Below are 24,553 nucleotides of genomic sequence, written 5' to 3'. Positions count from 1 at the left end.
CCACCTAACCTGCACACTTTTGGACTATGGGAGGAAATTGGAGCACCCAGAGGTAACCCGCACAGACACCAGGAGGACATGCAAACTCCTGTGGCACTCCCCCAAGGCTGGAATCGAACCCAGACCTCTGGCACTGTGAGGCAGCAGTGCTAACCACTGAGCCACCATGCTGCCTTAGACATAGTTCAACAGGAATTGTGCTTCGTGTACAATGGGCTAGCATCTCATATATCCAGGAACATACGTTGTAAAATTTAAAGAACTAATAACTGATTATGTAATGCAGAAATTCTCTCCACTCGGATCCACATTAACAATGTCAAGGCTAATATCTGAACTTTGCTGAACATAACAGGGCATGAAAGGATCATGACAAAATCCTTAAAGATTGTAAAGAAAAATATTTAGGAAAAAATGACCTCCAGGAACTGAACATGATTTTGTGCAACACAACCTAATTATCCAGCAAGGTACAATAGCAAAATAATCATTTCAAAGTTAAATGTCAGTAATAGAAGTTAAATGTCACATCCAGTTTGTGAATAACGCATGCGGATCCAACAAAGAATCACTTTGACTGTGTCTATTTAAAAATTATAGTGTAAACGGAGATGAGCATTTGTGGTGTCAGCCATTAATTTAAAGCATCTAACTGGCATCTTGTAGAGTACTTGTTGCATTGCACATCTATAAAGGTCATAGAGCATCTGACTTCTTTTCAAATTCCAGTCACAGTGTATGAAATTAAAATGGTTTCATGTCCAGCTTCCTTCCCACCTATCCTCTCCACCCTCCATTCCGACCTATTGCCATCACCCTCCCCCCCACCTTCATCAACTTATTGCCTTCTTATCTACTTTCCACCCACCCCCTCCCATTTGTCTGTCAGCCCTTTTGGGCTTCCTCCACATTCCCGATGAAGGGCTTATGCTTGAAACATTGGCTCTTCTGCTCTTCAGATGCTTGCCTGACCTGCTGTGCTTTTCCAGCGCCACGCGCTTTGACTCTGATCTCCAGCATTTGCAGTCCTCACTTTCTCCGAGTAGATTTCTAAGGGACTGGAATGTGTCTTTCATTCAACTAGCTGAAGCCCTTCTCTAGAATGGCAAGACTGAAAGGAAACCTATGTTACACAGAATGTGCACGCTAAAATTAAAATTTCTCAAATGTATTTAATCAAATAGTGATAAATACCTTACATAAAAACAAAATAATGATAAAGTGTATCAGTTAAGAGAAAAAATGTGTTAAACAAAGTAGACTTTTTAGTTTTTAAAAATCACCATTAAATTATGCATATATTTGCATAGTGGATAAACATCAGCGATTTATAGTTTTTGTGACTTTTCATCTTTTACAATACTACTACAGGAATTGCGCTTCTTATACAATGGATTAGTATCTAATATGTCCAAGAATATATTTTACAAAATTTTAAAGAAGTAATAACTGATTATTTAATGCAAGAAATTCCCTCAATACAGATTAGCATTCACCACTGGATCACTGGTGTCACTAGACATATCAAATTGTACATGCAATGTATCAGTAATTCACTCGAAATTGTACTGTACACCCATTAGTAAATGCTGAATCAATCTGTTATGAATACAAAGTCGCTATAGTATTTTCTGAAAGGAAAAGTTCAGACTATATTACATATGGAATTGATTGATATATTTTCCCCTAATTATTTCGTTTTCTTGATTCCTTTCGTATGACACTGAGGTTGGGATATGATTCCAGAGGTTCCATTAGCCCTCCACAACCCCATCCATTAATACTTCTTCATGTGTGAACTAGAAAAGAAGGTTTGATGGAGGAGAGAATCACAAGAGGATTAGTCCTTTTCTGACCAGAATCTGCAATGGTATGACGAAGTGTGAAAGTGTGAGCTGACTCCCCTCTGGTCAACCTCCCCAGTTGGTCATAACAAAGGTTTAACTTTTATTTTGCGTGAGACTATACCTAATTGAAAATATCATCAAATGTGTTTTGTAGTGACCAACGAAAGTCAAAGAAAGAGCAAATATATTACCTCTTAATCCCAAGAAAAATAATTTTAAAAAACGTGGCCCCAAGCATTGAGCTCGATGTGGTCACTTGAGTTTACACATATACAGGTACAATGATAAAAGGAAACACAGTCCAATACAAAGGAAGATAAAAAACATAAAGAAATTGTTTGGTTGTCTTTGAAGTAGAAAGCTTTTTAGCCTGAAGCCAATTTATGTTTAGCTGGTTCCTTGGAAGTAATTAGTTATAGGAATTGAACATAGAACAGTACAGCACAGTACAGGCCCTTTCACCCTCGATGTTGTGCCAGCCTTTTATCCTACTCTAAGATCAGACTAACCTATCAAGCCAGATTTCAGTGTGGGATTTGAATAATCCAGTAATAATATCAGCTGGGATCCTAAGAATATTATCCAAAAGTTTGCGTTTAATCCACCAAGATTGAGATCGTCAGAAAAAGTAAGGCTCTTGATACTGATCCTGGGGAAGTCCATTACAAACTTTCCTCCAGCCTTTAAAATATCTATTAACCGTTATTCTGCTTTCTGTCATTCAGCCAATTTTTTATCTGTGTTGCTGCTGTCCATTTAATTCTGAGACCTATGACTTTACCCTGCTGGGCTGCACTCTGATGATCAGCCCCTCACCCAATACACAAGGGCTAACTCCACACCAGTCTTACTTGAATAGATTGGTGCCTCCAATGTGCAGGAGGCAGAGACCAATGTACTGCAGCTGCCATGGAATCTCCCCTTTCGGTACTCTTTGAGTGTTACAGTTATTGAAAAAATCTTGGTTCATTTTCCAATGAGGCAATTTACAATCTCGAGGTCTCAATATTGAAATTAATGACTTTGGAAACTGACTGCATTATGCCTGTTCTCCATTTCTGTTGCAACGTCTCTGTCCTCCCCCCATGTCCTATATGTGTCTTCTTTATTTTGTACTTTTTTTATTCATTCATGGGATTTTGGCTGCATTGTCAAGGTCTGCATTTATTCCTGAAGAAGGGCTCATGCCCGAAACGTCGATTCTCCTGCTCCTTGGATGGTGCCTGACCTGCTGCGCTTTTCCAGCAACACATTTTCAGCTCAGCATTAACTGCATTGCTGTCGGCCTGGGGTCACATGTCAACCAGGCTGGGTAAGGACTGAAGATTTCCTTCTCTACAGGACATTAGTGAACGAGATGGGTTTTTACATAAATCAATAGCAGTTATATGGTCGCCACTGGGTTCAGGTTTTATTCCAGATTTTTCCTTATTGAATTCAGATTTCCCCATGGTGAGATTTGAACCCAAATCCCCAGAACATTAACCGAGAGGGTTTTTTTTCTGATCAGAGGGAGTGAGTTACTATTCTAGATTTTACTCCATGTTTCTGAAAGTCACTGTAGCAAAAACCACAGATTTGTTATAAATCATGCATCTCACAAGAATTTTAATGGTCCATTGTCTGAGTTCTCCTGTGTGATCCTTTAATATAAATGCAGGTTTATTCAGACATCCCAATTGTGTAACAAGTTTCATATTTAAGTGTTTGTTCCAGCAATACCTATTTTTACAATTTTCGATTCGTTTATTTTCTCACTTCCACCTTAGAAGATGGCTTTGCACTTTTGAGCAGACTGCCCTGTCTCCAAACAAATGATTATTCATTTCTTTGCATAGTCCTGAGAGTCTGGCTACTTTCAGGTGAGGTGACTTTGGCAACCATTTTTTAGGTGGGCCAGCTCATTTCCTAATTGTTTTTTCTCTCAACTCAAATGTTCAAGGCTTTCAAGTTAACCATTTACAGAGTTAAATCAACCATTTATAGATTAATAATCCACATTTTCTGTCATCATGACAACAAAGTATTGTCCCAAATTGCACCAATATTATACAGTGACATCTGTGTCTAGCTTTTTATAGAGTCATAGAATCATAGAGATGTACAGCATGGAAACAGACCCTTCCATGCCGACTAGATATCCTAACTAGATATCCGACTAGATATTCTGGCTATTGAGGGAGTGCAGCGTAGGTTCACGAGGTCAATTCCTGGAATGGCAGGATTGCCTTACACGGAAAGACTGAAGTGACTGGGCTTGTATACCCTTGAGTTTAGAAGACTGAGAGGGGATCTGATTGAAACGTATAGGATTATGAAAGGATTGGACACTCTGGCAGGAGGAAACATATTTCCGCTGATGGGGGAGTGCCGAACCAGAGGACACAACTTAAAAATACGGGGTAGACCATTTAGGACAGAGATGAGGAGAAACTACTTCACCCAGAGAGTGGTGGCTGTGTGGAATGCTCTGCCCCAGAGGGCAGTGGAGGCCCAGTCTCTGGATTCATTTAAGAAAGAATTGGATAGAGCTCTTAAAGATAGTGGAGTCAAGGGTTATGGAGATAAGGCTGGAACAGGATACTGATTGGGAATGATCAGCCATGATCATATTGAATGGCGGTGCAGGCTCGAAGGGCTGAATGGCCTACTCCTGCATCTATTGTCTATTGTCTATTGTCTAACCCAATCTAGTCCCACCTGCCAGCACCCAGCCCATATCCCTCCAAACCCTTCCTATTCATATCCCCATCTAAATGCCACTTAAATGTTGCAATTGTACCAGCCTCCACCACTTCCTCTGGCAGCTCATTCCATACATGTACCACCCTCTGTGAAAAGGTTGCCCCCTAGGTCTCTTTTATATCTTTCCCCTCTCACCCTAAACCTACGCACTCTAGTTTTGGACTCCCCGACCCCAGGGAAAAGACTTTGTCTATTTACCCTATCCATGCCCCTCATAATTTTGCAAACCTCTATAAGGTCACCTCTCAGCCTCCAACGCTCCAGGGAAAACAGCCCTAGCCTAGTCAATCTCTCCCGACAGCTCAAATCCTCCAACCCTGGCAACATCCTTGTAAATCTTTTCTGAACCCTTTTAAGTTTCACAGCATCTTTTCTTTCATGGGATGTTGGCAGCACGGACAAGGCCAGCATTTGTTGCCCATCTTTAATTGCCTCTGAAAAGGTGAACGGAAGTATTTGCCAGACTATGAGGTTATAGGTTGTCATTGAATTTGATTCTGCCATATTCATGATCCACTGCACCAGTTCTGAGCTATTTTATCTGCTTTGAATCTGTGCCATTTAGCATAGAGATAGTGCCACACAACACACAAGATGATACATTCAATAAAAGTACATTTGAGTGAATGAGCATTGTTTTCAAATCTAGCAATTCCAGAGTTTGTTAAATCAATCAACTTTATTCAAATTTCCTGGGTTTTGCACCAGTGACCCCAGAGTATTAGCCTAAGGTTCTGGATTGCTTATCCAGTAATCCTACCTCTACACCATCTCCCTTATCTGTATCACAGCAATGTGTGAAACCTCCTTTGATAGGACCTTCTCAATCTGGAACTTCTACACCCAAGAAGAACAAGGAAAGCCAATATAATAAAACAAAGATCCGGGGATGCCGGTAGTCTGAAACAAAAACAGAAATTGCTGGAGAAGCTCAGAAGGCTTGGTAGCACCTATGTCGAGAGAATTAACATTTCAAGTGCAATGGCTTTTCTTCAGAATAGCCAATGCATGAGAATATTATTATATGCACGCTTCCCTCTGAGTCACACACGATCTAATTGAACCAATATTACTGGTCCTTCACTCTCACTGGACCAATACCCTAAAACTCCTGCCCTATGGGTATAGCACACTTCAGGAACTGCTGTAATTCCTGACAGGGTCTCCCATCCTTATGTTCTGAAGACCAACTAAGGTTGGCCAATAAATCAATGTCTTGCCACTGATCCCACATCCCATAAACAAACAATACAGTGGTTTGATATGAGAAAGTAAACTAATATATCTTAAATGCTGGGTAGCACACAACTCTGCATTCCAACTGAGATCACAAACTTGGCTCACAAAGACCACTAAAGTCAGTATCTCTCATCCGTACACCTCACTCAGGATCAAATCTTGCTTCTACCAGTAAAACCATTGGAGAAATTAACTACTCAAAATAATTTTTAAGAGTTATATTTTAAAATTCTTTTAAATAGCTTCATAGTGTTTCTCACTTTAAAATAATTGTGATGTTGATTTTGAGAAGATTTGTAGCTCAGGTTGGTGATAAGTATATAAGAGCTAACTTATATACTTTTAATTGTGATATTACAGTCTCTGCTGCAATCAACTCAAGTGGTATGAGATGCAGCTTCGAATTTTATCTTTTGTAGCCTCCCATTGCTCAGACGAATCCCTTATAAGAGTTCATTTTAAGTCTTGTGAAACCTTTGGAGCTGCAGTGGTCTGGTGTCGTATTTAAGGTGTCTGCCTGTAATTTTAAACTGCAAATGTGAAACTCAACCTCGAAACGTGTTCAAACGTTCACATTCAAAAAGTGCTGTACAGAACGATGAAGTCAGCTCTGAAACTGCCACACAAAGAATTTCCCGTCGTAGCATGTTGGAACTGAAAGTGCGTAACAGATGCCCAGAGGACATGTAGAAAGGTCGAGACCACCCTCCTCCTCTCTGTAGCTTCAAGAGGAATATCTGCACATTGGACTCAGTAAGGGAACATGTGTGGATTTGAAGATGTGGAAATAGAAAGCAAAGTAACTGACAATAAATAAAAAAAGGAAAACAAGCCATCGTTGAGATTGTCACGTTTACAAGACAAATTTAAATGATGCTTCTGTATCAGTTACCAACAATGAACTTTTAGTCCTGCAATCTGTTTACTAAATCACTGTGACCCCACACATGTGCAGGGAAGCAGAAACATTCATTCATAAATGTTTACCTACTTTCTTATATTGCTTCCTGAAATACTACAGTGTAATGCTAAAGAGCTGTTCAGACCAAGTGTAGATGGCTAATGAGGCAACATGACTATATGATTTTTCAAACTGAAGGGCAGTTGAGATCTCCAAAATACATGAAGTTAATTGGTTTTCATTAAAACTCTCTGTAAAATTTCATTGTCTGTTTTATGAATGGACAGGGCTTTGACAGGAACATATCTATAGCAGGGGATATTGTATTGCCTGTACATTGCTGTGGTGTAACTGAAACAGCTTGTTCTGCAGTGTTAACATTTTGAGTTTGAAATCAATGTGCAAGAAAATTAGTCTGTTTGCTCTCATAGGAGTAAATATTTATTACAGGAGATTTTTTCAAACAAGAACCTTTCCTCTTTAAGGACTAAAGCGATGACAATCATGAATTTTAATTTAGAAAATATCAATCTGTCTTTAGGTGTTCTGTATAGCACTTTGCAAGGTGTAAACAAGTTGTCTCAGCCAGACATGATATTCAGGGACTGGATGAGCATAGCACCAATAACACTCAGAAGGCTCAGCACAATGGTACAGCAGCACAGCTGACTGGCACCTCAACCACCACCTTTAAATATTTGCTCTCTCTATCAGCACACATTGGCACTATTGTGTACCATCTACAAGATTCAGCAACTCACCATGACTCCTTTGACAGTATCTTCCAAACCCGCAACCTCTACCACATAGAAGGACAACAGCAACAGAAGTATAAACAATTCCCTGCAAGCCACTCAACATCCTGACAGAGAACCATGCCTTTGTTCCTTCAATGTCACTGCATTCAAATCTTAGAAATTGCTCCCTGGTCACATCCCGGGTGAATCAATATCATGTGAACAATAAGGATTCAGGAAAGTAGCTCATCTCAACTTTCTCAAATCAATTAGGGATGGGCATTAAACACTGGCTTCGCAAGTAATCCTGTGAAATGATTAAAAAGAATTGCAACGAGTTAGAGTTTTTGACATGAGCTATTTTCAGTTCAAATCAGAGAAGTGTGTCTGATGACTTGACAGGATTATTGTTAAATTTTGGTCATGTATTTGACTGAAACAGAGGGCATTTGGAGTTGGTATTGAGCCAGGCAAATGCAAAAGTTTCTTCACTGATAGCTAAGTGGAAGAAATTAATTCTGCAAAAGATTTGAAAGAAATGAAGTCAAAGTGAACATGGGGGAAAGCACCCAGAAAATTTAATCAAAATAAATTAGAAGGGAAAAGAAAGAACAGGAACACACCATAAAATAAATTCTTTATACTAAATTTCAATTATAAATCAATCATTTTTCTTTTGAGTAAAGGAGAGAAACTTAAAAACAGCTCAGAGGAACTTGACTCATTTTCCTCTACCAATATGCTTTTTCACCAAACTTTGACATTTGTTTTTATACTTTTTGCTTTTCTTCTGTTCCTCAGATATTATTTCTCAGATATTAGGTGGCCATATTCTTTTCAATAGGGCTTGGCTTGTCATTCTGTTCCCCCATGAGGAGAGCAGGGGCAGAAGTCTGCTAGAAGGCAGATGGTCTCCAGGCACCATTGAAACAATGTCTCTGCCCAATTGTCCCATGATTATAAGATGTAATTCCACTGACTCCACAAAGCCTCCCCTTCAGACAGTATAGTGAACACTGTATTGGCATTACGAGCTCAGGGAATCGTTGCAATGTTTTGTTTTATTTGGTGGGATATAGGCTGCTGCTGACTAGACCAGCACCCAGAGGAAACCCATGCAGACACCGGGCAAACTTGCAAACTCCTGTGACAGTCCCCCAAGGCTGGAATCGAACCCAGACCTCTGGCGGTGTGAGGCAGCAATGCTAACTACTGAGCCACCATGCTGCCTTAGACATAGTTCAGCAGGAATTGTGCTTCATGTACAATGGACTAGTATCTTATATATCCAGAAACATACGTTGTAAAATTTAAAAAATTAATAACTGATTATGTAATGAAGAAATTCTCTCCACACAGATCCACATTAACAATGTCAAGGCCATTATCTGACCTTTGCTGAACATGACAGGGCGTGAAAGCATCATGGTAAAATCCTTACCAGGTTCTGGTATTCTAAAGATTGTAAAGAAAAATGTTTAGGAAAAAATGACCTCCAGGAACTGAACGTGATTTTGTGCAACTCAATCTAATTATCTAGCAAGGTCCACCTGCTGTGGGTCTGGAGTCACATATGGAGCAGACCAGATGAGTTTTTATAATAATTGGTAATGGAAACATGATCACAATTAGACCAGCGTTTTATATTGAATTCAAGACTCATCATCTGTTAGGGTGGTATTTAAACCCCTGTCCTGAGAACATTAACCTAGGATACCGGATTAGACCTCCAATGACATTACCCCTGTGCCACCACCTCCCTTAAACACAGGAACATTATTATCTTTTTGCATCAATTTGCAAGTTGCATTTGTAAAAGCTTTCTCTCAATAACTCTGTAGACTATTAGGGGTTAACAAAGCGAAATTGAAACTTAGCTGAGGAAGCTGACTCATCCTTAGTCTAACCACATTTCTTTCTTCCTTTTCCACCTATGTTTGAAAATTGCTTTTGTAGCTTTTGGTTTTATCATGCTGTGCATCATTTCTCATTCAATTGAGGTTTTATCAACCTCCCAAACTAGTCCCTGAGTACGTCCAGCAACAACCAAGAATGTGCTTCAGCTCAGCTTTCTCTCTTGTGAAGAGAAATCTCTGCTCATTATCTGCTTAGAAAAAAGTTTGAGACTAGAGTCTCACAATGTAGCAACAGATTATCAAGACACTGCCCACTTTTGCATTACTGTTTTTCCATGAAATAGAAGCAAAGCAACATAGTAAATAGGTACAGGATTGGGCTATTCAGTCCCTCAAACCTACTCCATCATTCAATATGATCATGGCTGCTTATCCACCTCAGTCCCCTGATACTGCTTTCTCCCCATGTCCTTTAATCCTTTTATTCCCAAGAGTTAAATCTAACTCCTTGAAAACATTCAATGTTTTGGCCTCAACCACTTTCTGTGATGGAGAGTTCCACAGGTTCACCACTCTCTGGGTGAAAACTTTATTCCTCATCTCAGTCCTACACAGCTGACCCCATAACCATAGGCTGTGGCTCCTGTTGCTGGACTTCCTAGTCACTGGGAACATCCTTCCTGCCTAATCCTGTCAGAAGTTTAAAGGTGTCTGTGATAATCCCCTTCCCCAAGCTTCTAAACTCCCATCTCTCTTAATCCGTTAGTCCTGCCATGGAATTGAGATAAGACACCTTGAAGAGATTGGGACTTTTATAAGTGCTATTTCTAATGGACAGACAGCTGGTGCAGAAATTTCATTGAACAAAATCCACCAGGATTTATTGGGATATATTTATTTCTGTTTCCTATTAGCTGCTGCTTGTGTTCCTTAACACTGAGTGAGAACTTAATGATTTCAGTTACATACTGCTGTGCGGACCACTTTTATCCAGCTGCTCTCTCCAGAAAGGAATCAAATCCTGAAGGGTTTTTAGTGAAAGTTCTCAAGTAGCATGCCGTGCTGCCCTGCAGTAAATGATACTGAAATAGCAAAAAAGATAATTCAAGTGGACTGGACATATGCCTGGCATAAAACCATTCAGGGTGACTTGACTTCAAATATCAGATGTTACAGAAGCAGAAGCTGTATGCTTATATTAGCAAGTAGTTGGGCACTTTAAAAAAGAACTAGGCTTAAATGTTGATGGAAAGCAAGGGATTGCAATGATTCTCAATGTGGAGGTCAGATAAGAAGATGGAGGCATATTTGATGGGCCTGACCCGATGTTGTAGTGTTCCACTGTTCCATTAAAATTTTAAATTATACCTACCAGTGTGCACTTTCCTTGCATATGTACCTAAAAATGAATAACATTAACATTAAGAATAGGATCAATACCAAGGGACATAGACTTAATGTAGGGTTTAGAAGGTTTAGAGGGGATTTAAGAAAGGATTTTTCACCAAGAGGATTGTGGCTATTTTGAACTCACTGCCCTGAAGGGTGGTAGAGGTGTGAACCATCACAGCATTTAAAAGGGCTGTGATGTGAGAACTGCACATACAGCAGACTATTTCATTAACATCGACAAGAGATAGCAGCTGTGCTAAAAAGTGACTGGCCATCTTATACTGAAATCAGAGCTGATAGGATAATAACATGTAATTCCAGTGGCTGTCAAATCTTTTCACATCTCAATGAGTATTGTTCTCTGCAGAGCCATCACCAGATAGTGAATTAGACTATTCATAGAACATACAACATAGAACATAGAACATTACAGCGCAGTTCAGCCCTTTCAGCCCTAGATGTTGGGCCAACCTGTGAAACCAATCTGAAGCCCATCTAACCTCCATTAGCATCCAATTGTTTATCCAATGACCATTTAAATGCCCTTGAAGTTAGCACGTTTACTACAGTTGCAGGCACATTCCACGCCCTTATTATTATCTGAGTAAAGAAGCTACCTCTGACATCTGTCCTATATCTATTACCCCTCAATTTAAAGCTATGTCCCCTTGTGCTAGCCATCACCATCCAAGGAAAAAGGCTCTCACTGTCCACCCGAACTAACCCTCTAATTATCTTGCATGTCTCTATTAAGTCACCTCCCATCCTCCTTCTTCTCTAACAAAAACAGCCACAAGTCCTTCAGCCTTTCCTTATAAGACCTTCCCTCCATTCCAGGCAACATCCTGGTAAATCTCCTCTGCACCCTTTCCAATGCTTCGACATCCTTTGTATAAAGTGGCAACCAGAACTATATGTAATATTCCAAGTGCAGCTGCACCAGAGTTTTGTACAGCTGCAATAGGACCTCATGTCTCCAAAACTCAATCTCTCTACCAATAAAAGTTAACAAACCATACGCCTTCTTAATAACCTTATCAACCTGGGCACTTTCAGGGATCTACGCGGATGGAAACCAAGATCTCTCTGCTCATCCACATTACCAAAAATCTTACCATTCGCCCAGCACTCTGCATTCCTTTACTCCTTCCAAAGTAAATCACCTCACACTTTTCCATGTTGAATTCTAATTGCACCTCTCAGCCTAGCTCTACAGCTTATCTATGTCCCTCTGTAACCTGCAACATCCTTCCTCATGGTCCTCAACTCCACCCACCTTAGTGTCATCTGGAAATTTACTAGCCCACCCTTCTACACCCTCATCTAGGTCATTTATAAAAATAACAAACAGCAGTGGCCTCAAAACAGATCCTTGCGATACACCACTAGTAACTAAACTCCAGAATGAACATTTCCCATCAACCACCACCCTCTGACTTCTTTCAGCTAGCCAATTCCTTATTCAAACCGCTAAATCACCCTCAATCCATGCCTCCACTTTTGGTGCAATAGCTTACCATGATGAGCCTTATCAAATACTTTACTGAAATTCATATGCACCACATCAATTGTTTTACCATCATCTACTTGTTTGGTCACCTCAAAGAACTCAATAAGGCTTGTGAGGCACGACCAACCTTTTACAAAACCTTATTGACTATCCCTAATCAAATTATTCCTTTCTAGATGATTATAAATCCTATCTCTAATAATCCTTTCCAACACTTTACCCACAACCGAAGTAAGACTCACTGGTCTATAATTACCAGGATTGTCTCTACTCCCCTTCTTGAATAAAGGGACAATATTTGTATCCTTAAGTCTTCTGACACTATTCCTATAGACAATGACAACATAAAGATCAAAGCCAAAGGCTCAGCAATCTCTTCCCTAGCTTCCCAGATAATGCTAGGATAACTCTCATCTGGCCCAGGGGACTTACCTATTTTCACACTTTCCAGAATTGCTAACACCTCCTCTTTATCATTATGAACCTTAAACATGTCTAGCCTAGCAGCCTCTATCTCAGTATTCTCCTCGACAATATTGTTCTTTTCCAATGAAATACTGATGAAGAAAAAATTTTTTTTTGCACCTCCTATCTCCTCAGACTCCATGCACAACTTCCCACTACTGTCCTTGACAGGCCCTAACCTTACTCTTGTCATTCTTTTATTCCTGATATACCCATAGGGAGCTTTAGGGTTTTCCTTGATCCTACTTGCCAAAGACTTCTCATATTGCTCCTTGCTCTTCTTAGCTCTCTCATTAGGTCCTTCCTGGCTAACTTGTAACTTACAAGTGCTCCAACTGAGCCATCACATCTCATCTTTACATAAGCCTCCTTCTTCCTCTTGATAAGAGATCCAACTTCTTTAGTAAACCACGGTTCCTTCACTCGACCACTTCTTCCCTGACTGACAGGTACATACCAATCAAGGACATGCAGTAGCTGTTCTTTTTTTTATCAAGCTCCACAGTTCAATTGTGCCCATCCCCTGCAGTTTCCTTCCCCATCCTCTGCATCCTAACTCTCACCTAAAATCATCATAATTGCCTTTCTCCCAGCTATAACTCTTGCCCTGTGGTATATACCTATCCCTTTCCATTGCTGAACTAAACGTAACCAAATTGTGGTCACTATCACCAAAGTGCTCACCTACCTCCAAATCTAACACCTGGCCGGTTTCATTACCCAGTACCAAATCCAACATGGCCTCGCCTCTTATTGGCCTACATACTGTGTTAGGAAACCCTCTCGCACACTCTGGACAAAAGCTGACCTGTATAAAGTACTCAAACTATAGCGTTTCCAGTCAATATTGGAAAGTTAAAGTCCCCCATAACAACTATCCTGTTGCTTTAGCTCCTATTCAGAATCATCTTTGCAATCCATTCCTCTACATCTCTGGAACTTTTCAGATTCAATAAATGTCACTTTTGTTCATGGGGTATAGGCAGCACTGACAAATTGAGCATTTATTGCCTATCCCTAATTACCCTGGAACTGAATAACTCGCTAGCGCATTTCAGGGTGCAAGTAAGTGCCAGCTGTTTGTCTGAAGGTATGTATAGGCCAGATCCAGTAAGGATTACAAATTTCCTTCCTTAAAGCAGACTAGTGAACTGAATGGGTCAAAACGTCCATCAGTAATCATTTGGCTAACTATTAATTTCAGATACCTTTTGGTTTAATAGAATTCGGTTTTAACCATCTGCCTTGGGGTTTGAACCCAAGTCCCCAAGAACCTTAAAGCCTGAGGTTGTGGATTATTAGCCCAGTGACATTACCACTAGACCACCCTGTTGTCAACATTTTAGAACAATTAACTGATTAGTTGGCAAGTTAACCCTAATTAACCAAGGCATTGCCATGAAGAAAGCAACAATGAACTAAAGGCTGCCCGAGATCCTGCATAATTCCAAAAAGTTTGCAACATATTCTTTTTATCTGGAGAAAATGTGCCCCAGTACTTAAGATACATTTTGTCTAATAACTGCAAATGAATCACATTACCCAGGAACTCAGGAAGCCTATAGTTTCCTATTGTGTTCACCGTGGCAATGGCTCAGCTAATCAGTCAATTGACAACCTTTCTTTTGCTGTGGTATAAATTGTATGGATCATTTGAAAGTTGATCTTCTTGCATGAACAACCTGTATTTGACTACATGTATCTGTTTTCAATCACATTTGAGTTCTGTGCAATCAATGTTGTGACTGTTCATAACATTGTATCAAGCAAAGGTCCTGTCTGACAATTCTGAGAGGTTCAGTGGACAGTGGTCGTCTCGTGCCATGTTTATATCCACACTCTGGGTACTCTCATCCTGATTTAACCACCACTTCCACCCCCCACCCCGGGTCAATGTCACACACACAGATATCATCCAGCTCAACATTGTTTGGGCAACCTCAATATCTACAAAATAGCTCCTGCGTATTAACAGTCACTGAACATCAAACAAGCATGGAAAACTTCTGTTTCTAAGGGTTCTGATAAACATGGAATATTGCATGGTAAAAACAATGACTGCAGATGCTGGAAACCAGATTCTGGATTAGTGGTGCTGGAAGAGCACAGCAGTTCAGGCAGCATCCAAGTAGCTTTGAAATTGACATTTCGGGCAAAAGCCCTTCATCAGGAATAAAGCCAGTGAGCCTGAAGCATGGAGAGATAAGCTAGAGGAGGGTGGGGGTGGGGAGAAAGTAGCATAGAGTACAATGGGTGAGTGGGGGAGGGGATGAAGGTGATAGGTCAAGGAGGAGAGGGTGGAGTGGATAGGTGGAAAAGAAGATAGGCAGGTAGGACAAGTCCGGACAAGTCAAGGGAACAGTTGCTGAGCTGGAAGTTTAGAACTAAGGTGAGGTGGGGGAAGGGGAAATGAGGAAACTGTTGAAGTCCACATTGATGCCCTGGGGTTGAAGTGTTCCAAGGCAGAAGATGAGGCATTCTTCCTCCAGGCGTCTGGTGGTGAGGGAGCGGCGGTGAAGGAGGCCCAGGACCTCCATGTCCGAGGCAGAGTGGGAGGGGGAGTTGAAATGTTGGGCCACGGGGCGGTGTGGTTGATTGGTGCGGGTGTCCCGGAGATGTTCCCTAAAGCGCTCTGCTAGGAGGCGCCCAGTCTCCCCAATGTAGAGGAGACCGCATCGGGAGCAACGAATACAATAAATGATATTAGTGGATGTGCAAGTAAAACTTTGATGGATGTGGAAGGCTCCTTTAGGGCCTTGGATAGAGGTGAGGGAGGAGATGTGGGCGCAGGTTTTACGGTTGTAACTGTCCCCTTGACTTGTCCGGACTTGTCCTACCTGCCTATCTTCTTTTCCACCTAGCCACTCCACCCTCTCCTCCTTGACCTATCACCTTCATCCCCTCCCCCACTCACCCATTGTACTCTATGCTACTTTCTCCCCACCCCCACCCTCCTCTAGCTTATTTCTCCATGCTTCAGGCTCACTGCCTTTATTCCTGATGAAGGGCTTTTGCCCGAAACATGGAATATTGCATTTCTAGTGCAGAAAGTGAATCAAACTGGATCTAGTTAGAGAGAAAAAATAATAAACTCAGAGGTCACAGACAGTGGGATAAATCTTGATGGTGCATAATCTTTGTGTGTCAATATCCCATTTTACAGGCAGAATTTTATGCCATTCCAGGGAGCTAGAAACACGGCAGATAGAGAACTTGATTGGGAGATTGGCTGACAATCAGATTCCCAGTAGTGGGAGGAAAGTTTGCAAATGACTTCTTGTAATGTTAATGGTAGGTCAAGCTCCCAAACAGCAAGTGTTAGGAAGCCTACATACATATCGTGTATGCTCATTAAAAAGTTAACTCAGAAGATGAAGTTCCTCTTCACAATTTTAAATTCTCTATGAGCGAGTAGGACATGTCCTCAGATTCCTAACTGTGTAGAAGTGGCCTTTAGCAGGCGAGGTGGTTTTAGACAATAGACAATAGACAATAGATGCAGGAGTAGGCAATTCAGCCCTTCGAGCCTGCACCGCCATTCAATATGATCATGGCTGATCATTCCTAATCAGTATCCCCTTCCTGCCTTATCTCCATAACCCTTGATTCCACTACCTTTGAGAGCTCTATCCAACTCTTTCTTAAATGAATCCAGTGACTGGGCCTCCACTGCCCTCTGGGGCAGAACATTCCACACAGCCTCCACTCTCTGGGTGAAGAAGTTTCTCCTCATCTCTGTCCTAAATGGTCTACCTCGTATTTTTAAGCTTTTTTGAACTTTTATGGGAGTGTTAGTCTGTACCATGTCTCGATTAAGAGAGAGATGCTGTAGTCTACATTGCATGGGGTCCACTTGGTGTCTGAGAGATGGAGGATGGAGTGTAATGGATATAAGTCAAGGAAGCTCGCCAAGGATGGAGGTTTCACTGGTGAAGAGAGGCAGGCTGATAGGGGTAAGGACCGGAATACTAGGCTGAACATGCGTGTATTCTGAGAGCCCAAGTAATTCTCCTGCTTAGAGGGAATGCATGACTATTTGGATACTGCTGAGGTATGGCACCAGGACCTCTGACCCCATGACTATCAACTTCCTGCCATTCCCTACCACAAGATTCACCATGTACTTTGTGCATGCATATGTAATGAGCTGACAACCAGGTAATTACACGGCAAAAGCCAACCTGTTCCAAGAGGAAATGACACTCATTTTCATGCCCATCCCCAAATTTTATAATCCGGAACTGAAAATTAGCACCCTAATCTCCCACATATTTATAGCCATTGACTTCCCTGTTGAGTCGGAGTCGTAGAGGTGTACAGCACAGAAACAAACCCTTCAGTCCTATTCATCCATGCTGACCAGGTATCCTAAATTACTCTAGTCTCATTTGCCAACATGTGGTCCATATCCCACTAAATTCTTCCTATTCATATATCCATCCTGAAGCCTTTTAAATGTTGGAATTGAACCAGCCTCCTCCACTCCTCTGTCAGCTCATTCCATACACACCCCACCCTTTGTATGAAAAAGTTGCCCTTTAGGTCCCTTTTAAATTTCTCTCCTCTCATACTAAACCTATGCCCTCTAGTTCTGAGCTCCCCCAACCCAGGGAAAAGACCTTGTCTATTAACTCTGCCCATGCCCCTCTATAACGTCACCTTTCAGCCTCCAATACTCCAGGGAAAACAGCCCCAGCCTTTCAGCCTCTCCCTCTAGTTCAAACCCTCCAATCCTGGCAACATCCTAGTAAATCTTTTCTGAACCCTTTCAAGTTTCACAGTATCCTTCGTATCTGACAAAGACCAGAATTGCACACAATATTCCAAAAGTAGCCTAACCAATGTTCTGTACAGTCGCAACATGTTTAGACTCAATCAAGATCTGCTCCAATGCGTGAACATCTGTGACAAGCAAATTCAAATCTGAGCATGCCATTTCCGAGACCCAGTTTGTTCTTGCCTTGACAATGACCTACGAACATTTAGTGCTGCATGCTGTTCTTATCTTGTCATGATATTAGAAGTGGAATTTGCAACATAACAGTTCCGTCACAGTGCAGGGACAGTGCAGCAAGTGCAGGGAAAGTGGGCTGTTAAAATCGATAGATGGAAAATTAAAGTTTGGAGGTATCACATTTTCTGATATCCACTTCCGACATGCACAAGAGGTGCTGAAGTAAGACATTCTCTTGACTTCTATGCTCAAACCGTTCTACATTCAAATTGACACAGAAAAAAGGAACAAAAACAGAAGTTGCTGGACAAGCTCAGGAGGTCTGAGGAAAAATCACTGAACCCGAAACGTTAACTCTAATTTTTCTTCACAAATGCAGCTAGACCTGCTGAGCTTTTTCAGCAATTTCTGTTTTTGTTTCTGATTTGCAGCATCTACAGTTCTTTTAGTTTTTACAAGAAAAAAGAATCTGTAAGAAACAAAATATTCATATTACTTTGTATGGTTAGCGATATTAGATTAGATTAGATTAGAACATTACAATACAGCACAGGCCCTTTGGCCTCCTGTGAATCTGAAGCCCATCTAACATACACTATTCCATTATCATCCATATGTTTATCCAGTGACCATTTAAATGCCCTTAAAGTTGGCGAGTCTTCTATTGTTGCACAGGGCATTCCATGCCCCTACTACTTTCTGAGTAAAGAATCTACCTCTGATATCAGTCCTGTATCTATCACCCCTCGAATTATATTGCCATTCTACTGTAGTATAGTGCTGGCATTGTGAGTAATGTAGTGATATTTGGTTGTAATATGTAACAATATTGTATGGTTATATTCTCCATTCATATGATCACATTCTTGTAAAGTATCAGTTGGTCGGTTAGCTCAGAGGGTTCGAGCATGGTGCTAATAAAGCCAAGGTCATGCATTCAATCCCTGACCAGGTATGGGATTGGTGTTTGCAAGTGGTAGATTTGCAGTTGCAGGGACTGTATTTGTCGTTGCTTACCTTTGGGACTGCATAGTGGCTCAGTGGTTAGTACTACTGCCCCACAGCGCCAGGAACCCAGGTTTGATCCCACCCTCGGGCAATTGTCTGTGTAGAATTTTGCACATTTTCCCCATGTCTGTGCTGGTTTCCTCCGGGTGCTCCGGTTTCCTCCCACAATCCAAAGACCTGCAGGTCAGGCAAGTTGGCTATAGTGTTAGGTGCATTACTCAGGGGTAAGTATAGGGTGGGGGAATGGGTCTGAGTGGGCTGCTCTTCGGAGGGTTGGTGTGGACTTGTTGGGCTGAAGGGCCTGTTTCCATACTGTAGGAAATCTAATCTAATGTATCAACATTCTGTGGGCGATGCTTTCCAAACCTTTTCCCGATGTGACTCCATTTCAATGCCTCAGACTTTGTGTGACCCCCTCAGGTGACTGTTTGGGGTTGGAATTATTCAGTGGGTGGGCTGGGTTAGCTTAAGTTGGAGCAGGGAAAGTGCAAAGAGTTCAGTGTACCCCATTCCACCGCCTTCCATTTTAACGCACAGACCCCAAATCCATCGTGAGAATGTTGATGAAAAAAGAGGCAGAAAACAAAAGGCTTAACCTACTTTTTTTCACAGTCTCTGTTTGGACGTGCTGGACTCAGGCATGAGTGAACAATTGATGAAGCCATGCCCACCCGAAAAAAATTCAGAGTACTTAACGAAGCCTCAGGAATCACAGAAACCATACTGTGTGAGAACGGGTCATTCGGCCCATCAGGTCCACCCTGATCCTCTGAAGAACATCCCACTCAGACCCACCTGCTACCCTATCCCTGTAACTCTGCGTTTCCCTGCACAACCCACTTAGTCTGCACATCCCTGGACAGAATCGGCAATTTAGCATGGCCTAATCCACCCCTAACCTGCATATCTTTGGACTGTGGGAGGAAACCAGACCATCCAGAGGAAACCCATGCAGCGTTAGCGAGAATGTGCAAACTCCAAACAGACATTCGCCGAGGATGGAATCAAACTCGGGTCCCTTTTGCTGTGAGGCAGCAATGCTAAGCACTGAGCCACCCTGTCGTCCTGAAATCAGTGCAAGCACAATGTGGGAGCCCTGTCGTATGGCTTTACTATTCTTCCAAAGTACTGTGCTAATATTGAATGCTTGTAGGATAGCAACTGCACACTTGTACAGTAATTCTAGATATTTGGAATATAGTGACACTATAAACCTGTAACATACTGACTTTAACATTGTGTCTTTGTGATATGGAATTTCCTTCCTTCTCTTCCATCTTTATATCTTCCCTTCATCTTAAAATGTTACTGAAAATCTTTCATCTTCTTTTCCAATATCTCCTTATGTTGCTTCATTTTAAATCTTGTCTGATAACACTCTTGTGTATCATGTTAATAGTAATAGTCTAATATCAGTCACTCATCAGAGGTTGATTAACTCTGTTGGTTCATTTATATAAAACAGCAAAACACGTTGTAAGATATGAAGCAGGCATCACAGCAAACCAAATGTTTAGCTTGCAGACCCACACAGAGCCACAAGACTAAATGCACACAGCGCATGGTGAACTTAATGGTGAACTTTCTTAAAGGCAAAGTAGACATACAACACTGTGAATCATCTTAGGACATTTTAATATGTTAAAGGTGCAATAAAATGCAAATTGATAATGACTTTACACATGAGTCAGTGCAGGATGAGTCAATGAGCAGTACGCTGACTAGCACGTGGGCAACGGTTTCTACATAGATGTCAGTGCCCAAAGTCTGAAACAGGCAGAATCCCTCTGTCAATGCAGATAGGGATGAAACACTTCTGTCAGGACCTTTTTAAAACTTTGTCAACCATCACCCCCAGGAAGTGACATGTAATACTCTCAAGTGCCTTGCAGTCAGACCATTGATTCTTAAGGGGAGGAAGCTAACTTTTTCACTTGCTTTGCATTAAAGTCACAAGAAAAATACATGATGTTGTTGTTGTGGAGCCGCCAGGAATATTTCTACTCCTTTCATCTACAAAATAAATTGGCAAAGAGCTGAGGGCCACCACACACCAACTGCCTCTTTTCCTCCACAGTTTCTGCTTACCACCCTGGCTGGTCAATCATCCACATTCCCAGAATCAACAAGCTCCCTGTCAGGAATTCAGGTGGCACCTGCAGTTGGCTGGTGAACTAAAAAAGGATGAGTGCAATTCCTGCCAGCCTCCCCTCCTCGTACCTCTGATCTGGGCAAAATACAACTTCTACATACTACAACGTCCTGCCATATTTCTATTTGCCCACCAATCGTCATTTTCACTTTTTAAATGATCATGATTAACATTTGTGTTACTGATTTGTGACACACATAAACAAGTGCAGTTCCATAAAGCACTTGATCAGATGTGAAAGAGAACTATCAGAAATAAAGAAAAATCCAGTGGAGGTAACTTTGCTGCAGTCAAAATTTTGTATTTCAGTTTCTTCTTCATGACAGCTGACAGGTGAACAGATAAAGATCATACCAGCAAAGGACTATTACATAAAAAGAAACCAGAGTGTGAGAGGAGGTGCCTCCCTTTGTGGGTTATGAGTAATATACACTGGATGTGCTGCTATTATCTTTGTGGAAAGCTACAATTAATGCTGTTTTGCAAGCATCAGGAACTTTCTCAAATACAGTTCTTTATTTGAGTGTTAAAACATGAGTAATTGTTGAATGGAGAATTTGTAAATCATAATCAATCTAACTATTCACAGCTCATGTTAGCTCATTTCACAGCAGACTTCTGTAGGATGTCTTATAACTCCATGACCTGAGAAACCTACCTGAGTTCAATGAAGGGGGCCAGGATGTGACATCGACTTGACCTCAACCTCAACCTTCAACCCATGAGTTAAGATCAGCCAATTCTTCAAAAGCAATGTTTGGAGTAGCTTATTCTTTAGAGAGGTGCATTTCCTTTGAAGAGTAGCCTAGAGCCATGCTAAATCATAGCATTTAGCACAGAGATTCACACCAGTGTTGGATGACAAAACTTTTTTATGCTTTCTCTACATAAATATCTTGGAAAGGCAGACCATTATTTTTATAAAAGTTTCAGTGCCTAAATGACTTGAAAGTTGTGTTAAGTATTGCAGGATGAATTTCAACAGGTGAGTTATGCATGAATTCCAGCAAGTTGCTCATTTCAGGGTTTTGATTAAACATGGAACAATGCATTTTAGGTGAATATAAGTCTGAAATCATTAATGCTACCATAATGTACGCTACATATCCAAGGATAGATTTTGTCTTCATAGAAGGATGCTATGATTACAAGTACAGTATAATTTAGTATTGATTATATGTGATTATATTAGAAACAAGTTTAATTTCAGTTTCTGTCACAGTGGAGCAATTTGTGGAATCAAGGAACTGAACATGGCATTCTGTGAGATTGACTAGAGGAAGTACATGCTTATGGGTGATTTTGTAAACTGAAATTGGAGATCTTGATTTTCCTGCTGATCAATTTGGATTTGTTTTGTTTATTATTCCAGCACTAAAGAGTCCAGCTGCATTCCATGAGCAGAGGAAAAGCCTGGAAAGAGCAAAGGTATGCAATATATGAATGGCAAATGTAGTCCTGACTATGGATGGTATTAATTCAAACAGTATTTGAATGATGCAACAAGACTCAATGATACACTGCTGTAAACAGAGCTGTTTGCCTCTAGAGTCCACTCTGACTTTTGTGGCTTCGCTTAAGCATCCTGCCATCTTTCCTTGTCTAAATTTATCACAGTAACCCTCAATTTTCTTCTCCCATTCATGCTTGTCTCACTTCACCTCACCTGCATCTGTAGTTTTCATTTCAACCCCTAGAGTCATATAACATGGAAACAGACCCTCCATGCTGACCAAGTTTCCAAAACTAAAAAACTAGTCCCATTTGCCTGAGTTTGGCCCATATCCCTCTAAACCTTCCCTATTCATATACCTGTCCAAAATTATTTTCCAAGTTGTAACTGTATCTACCATGTTGTCAGCAGTTCATTCCACACACAAACCACCCTCTGTGCGCCTCAGATCCCTTATAAATCTTTCTCCTCTCACCTTAAAATTATGCTGTCTAGTTTTGAACTCCTCTACCCAAGGGAAGAGACCTTTGCTATTCACCTTTTCTATGTCCCTCATAATTTTATAAACCTCTGTAAGGTCACCCTTCAATCTCCTGTGCTCCTGCGAAAGAAAGTCCCAGACTATCACATTCTCACTGCTCTTTGGGTAAAGAAGTTACTTTTGAATTGTCAGTTAGATTTCTCAGTGAGTCGCAGGGGCAGAAAGCAACTCAAACTAAGTTTTTGTCCTCAGTTTAAAACAAAACACAATTTGTGAAACAATCACGTTGTCACATTAGATGAGTTCCAAAGTTGTATTATCCCAGTCCTGTCATGTACAGAAGGATTGTATTTGGAACATGACATGAGACTATGCACAATTCCATATTAAAACTGTTTTGGAGATTATAAATTCACCATTTAATTATGTAGATTAATGACTATTAATTGTCTAGAAAACTGTGATTTCAAATCAATTCTCATAAGGCGATCAATGAGTCAAAACCAAATAATGAATTCTGGGATGTGCGTGTTGAAGTTCAACTTTACTGATCAAAATGTTCAGCATATTTTATGAAAGGATATATTTGTTTTTGTACAAAACATTTGAACACTGGTGCACATGTACTGCAAGAAATTGATTGAAGAATAAGCCACTGAAATGCATAAATAAGTCAATAAAATGATCCAATTAAGAACAATAATGACAGGTTTTATTGTTATGTGTATTATCAATTTATTATATAACCACTAAATTACATGAGGGAGACTTATATACAAAGAATGCATTGCCCTCAGATAGAATAGAAGGTAGCAATGATTGATTTATTTTCTGGGAGAGCATCCTGTTAGTTGATTAAAGAGCATGAACACCAACTCTTGACAGAAACATAGAACAATACAATCAATAGCCCCAACATTTAGTTCACTGGTGCAGAATCACATGGAACACAAGTCACAGAAAGGCACTGTCAAAGACAAGTCAATTACATAGCAGGATAAACCAGCAGTGGGAGCCTGTCTTTGTTTTATCCATTCAAGGGATATGGGTGTCACCGGCTATGCCAGCATTTCTTGTTTTATTGTTGCCCTCGAGAAGGTGGTGGTGAGCTGGCTTCTTGAGCTGCTGTTGTTTACAAAAAGGTATGCATGGACAATCTTTACTGTTCTACAAATAAAAGGTGAAATGATAAATGCTCTTTCATCTACCTGCTCTCCAAATAATTTAAATTATGGCATTTTGTTGCAGTATCCCACAAATTATTCTTGACTCATACATTTGTATGCAGTGTGGTGACACATATAGTGTTTTATGCTGTTACCAAAAATCTGTCTTTTATGAAGCAGACGTTTCAGTCTTGTGGTCCGGATGCTTTGTTTGCTGACATGTGTTTGTCACTGGAGCTGTGTACGTCTGTTGTTAGTACAGTAAGCTTTCACTGATCACCTATTTCATAGCATTTTCAAATCTACTGACAAAGCACTTGGATTCAAAATTATCTTGCGACACTCTTGCAGTTTTGACTGCCTTCAATTGGTGGAGCTACAACATCCCAAAGGTCATGTAATATTTGTGCCAAGAAATGGTTCTCTCTGTCAAAAAGTATTATTTTGAAACACGGTCTGAATTTGCATCCTTAAGCGGTGTCACACTTTCCCTGCGGTAGCTGCATTTTTCTCTGAAGAAAATTAGAACATTATTCTTTCTTGAAAGAAAACTCAGTTGGCTTGTTTGTTGTTCAGAGTGATGCCAACAGCTTGGGTTCAATTCCCACACTGGTTGAGGTTACCATGAAGGATTCTCCTTCTGAAAC

The 24,553-nt window shown here is 40.8% G+C and overlaps 1 protein-coding gene across 3 annotated transcripts in view; it reads left to right on the top strand.

The window, feature by feature from the left end:
* The window catches only part of myocd (myocardin), a 128,636-nt gene that overhangs the window by 23,149 nt on the left and 80,934 nt on the right, over positions 1-24,553 (top strand). For all 3 annotated transcript variants that reach the window (XM_072558304.1, XM_072558303.1, XM_072558302.1), the window contains exon 3: positions 22,179-22,234. In XM_072558304.1, the coding sequence (XP_072414405.1) occupies positions 22,179-22,234 (56 nt within the window). The remainder of the gene's footprint in view (positions 1-22,178; positions 22,235-24,553) is intronic.

The sequence above is a fragment of the Chiloscyllium punctatum genome, chromosome 39 (assembly GCF_047496795.1).
Source record: "Chiloscyllium punctatum isolate Juve2018m chromosome 39, sChiPun1.3, whole genome shotgun sequence".
NCBI lineage: Eukaryota > Metazoa > Chordata > Chondrichthyes > Orectolobiformes > Hemiscylliidae > Chiloscyllium > Chiloscyllium punctatum.
This window is presented reverse-complemented; position numbering and strand designations above follow the sequence as displayed.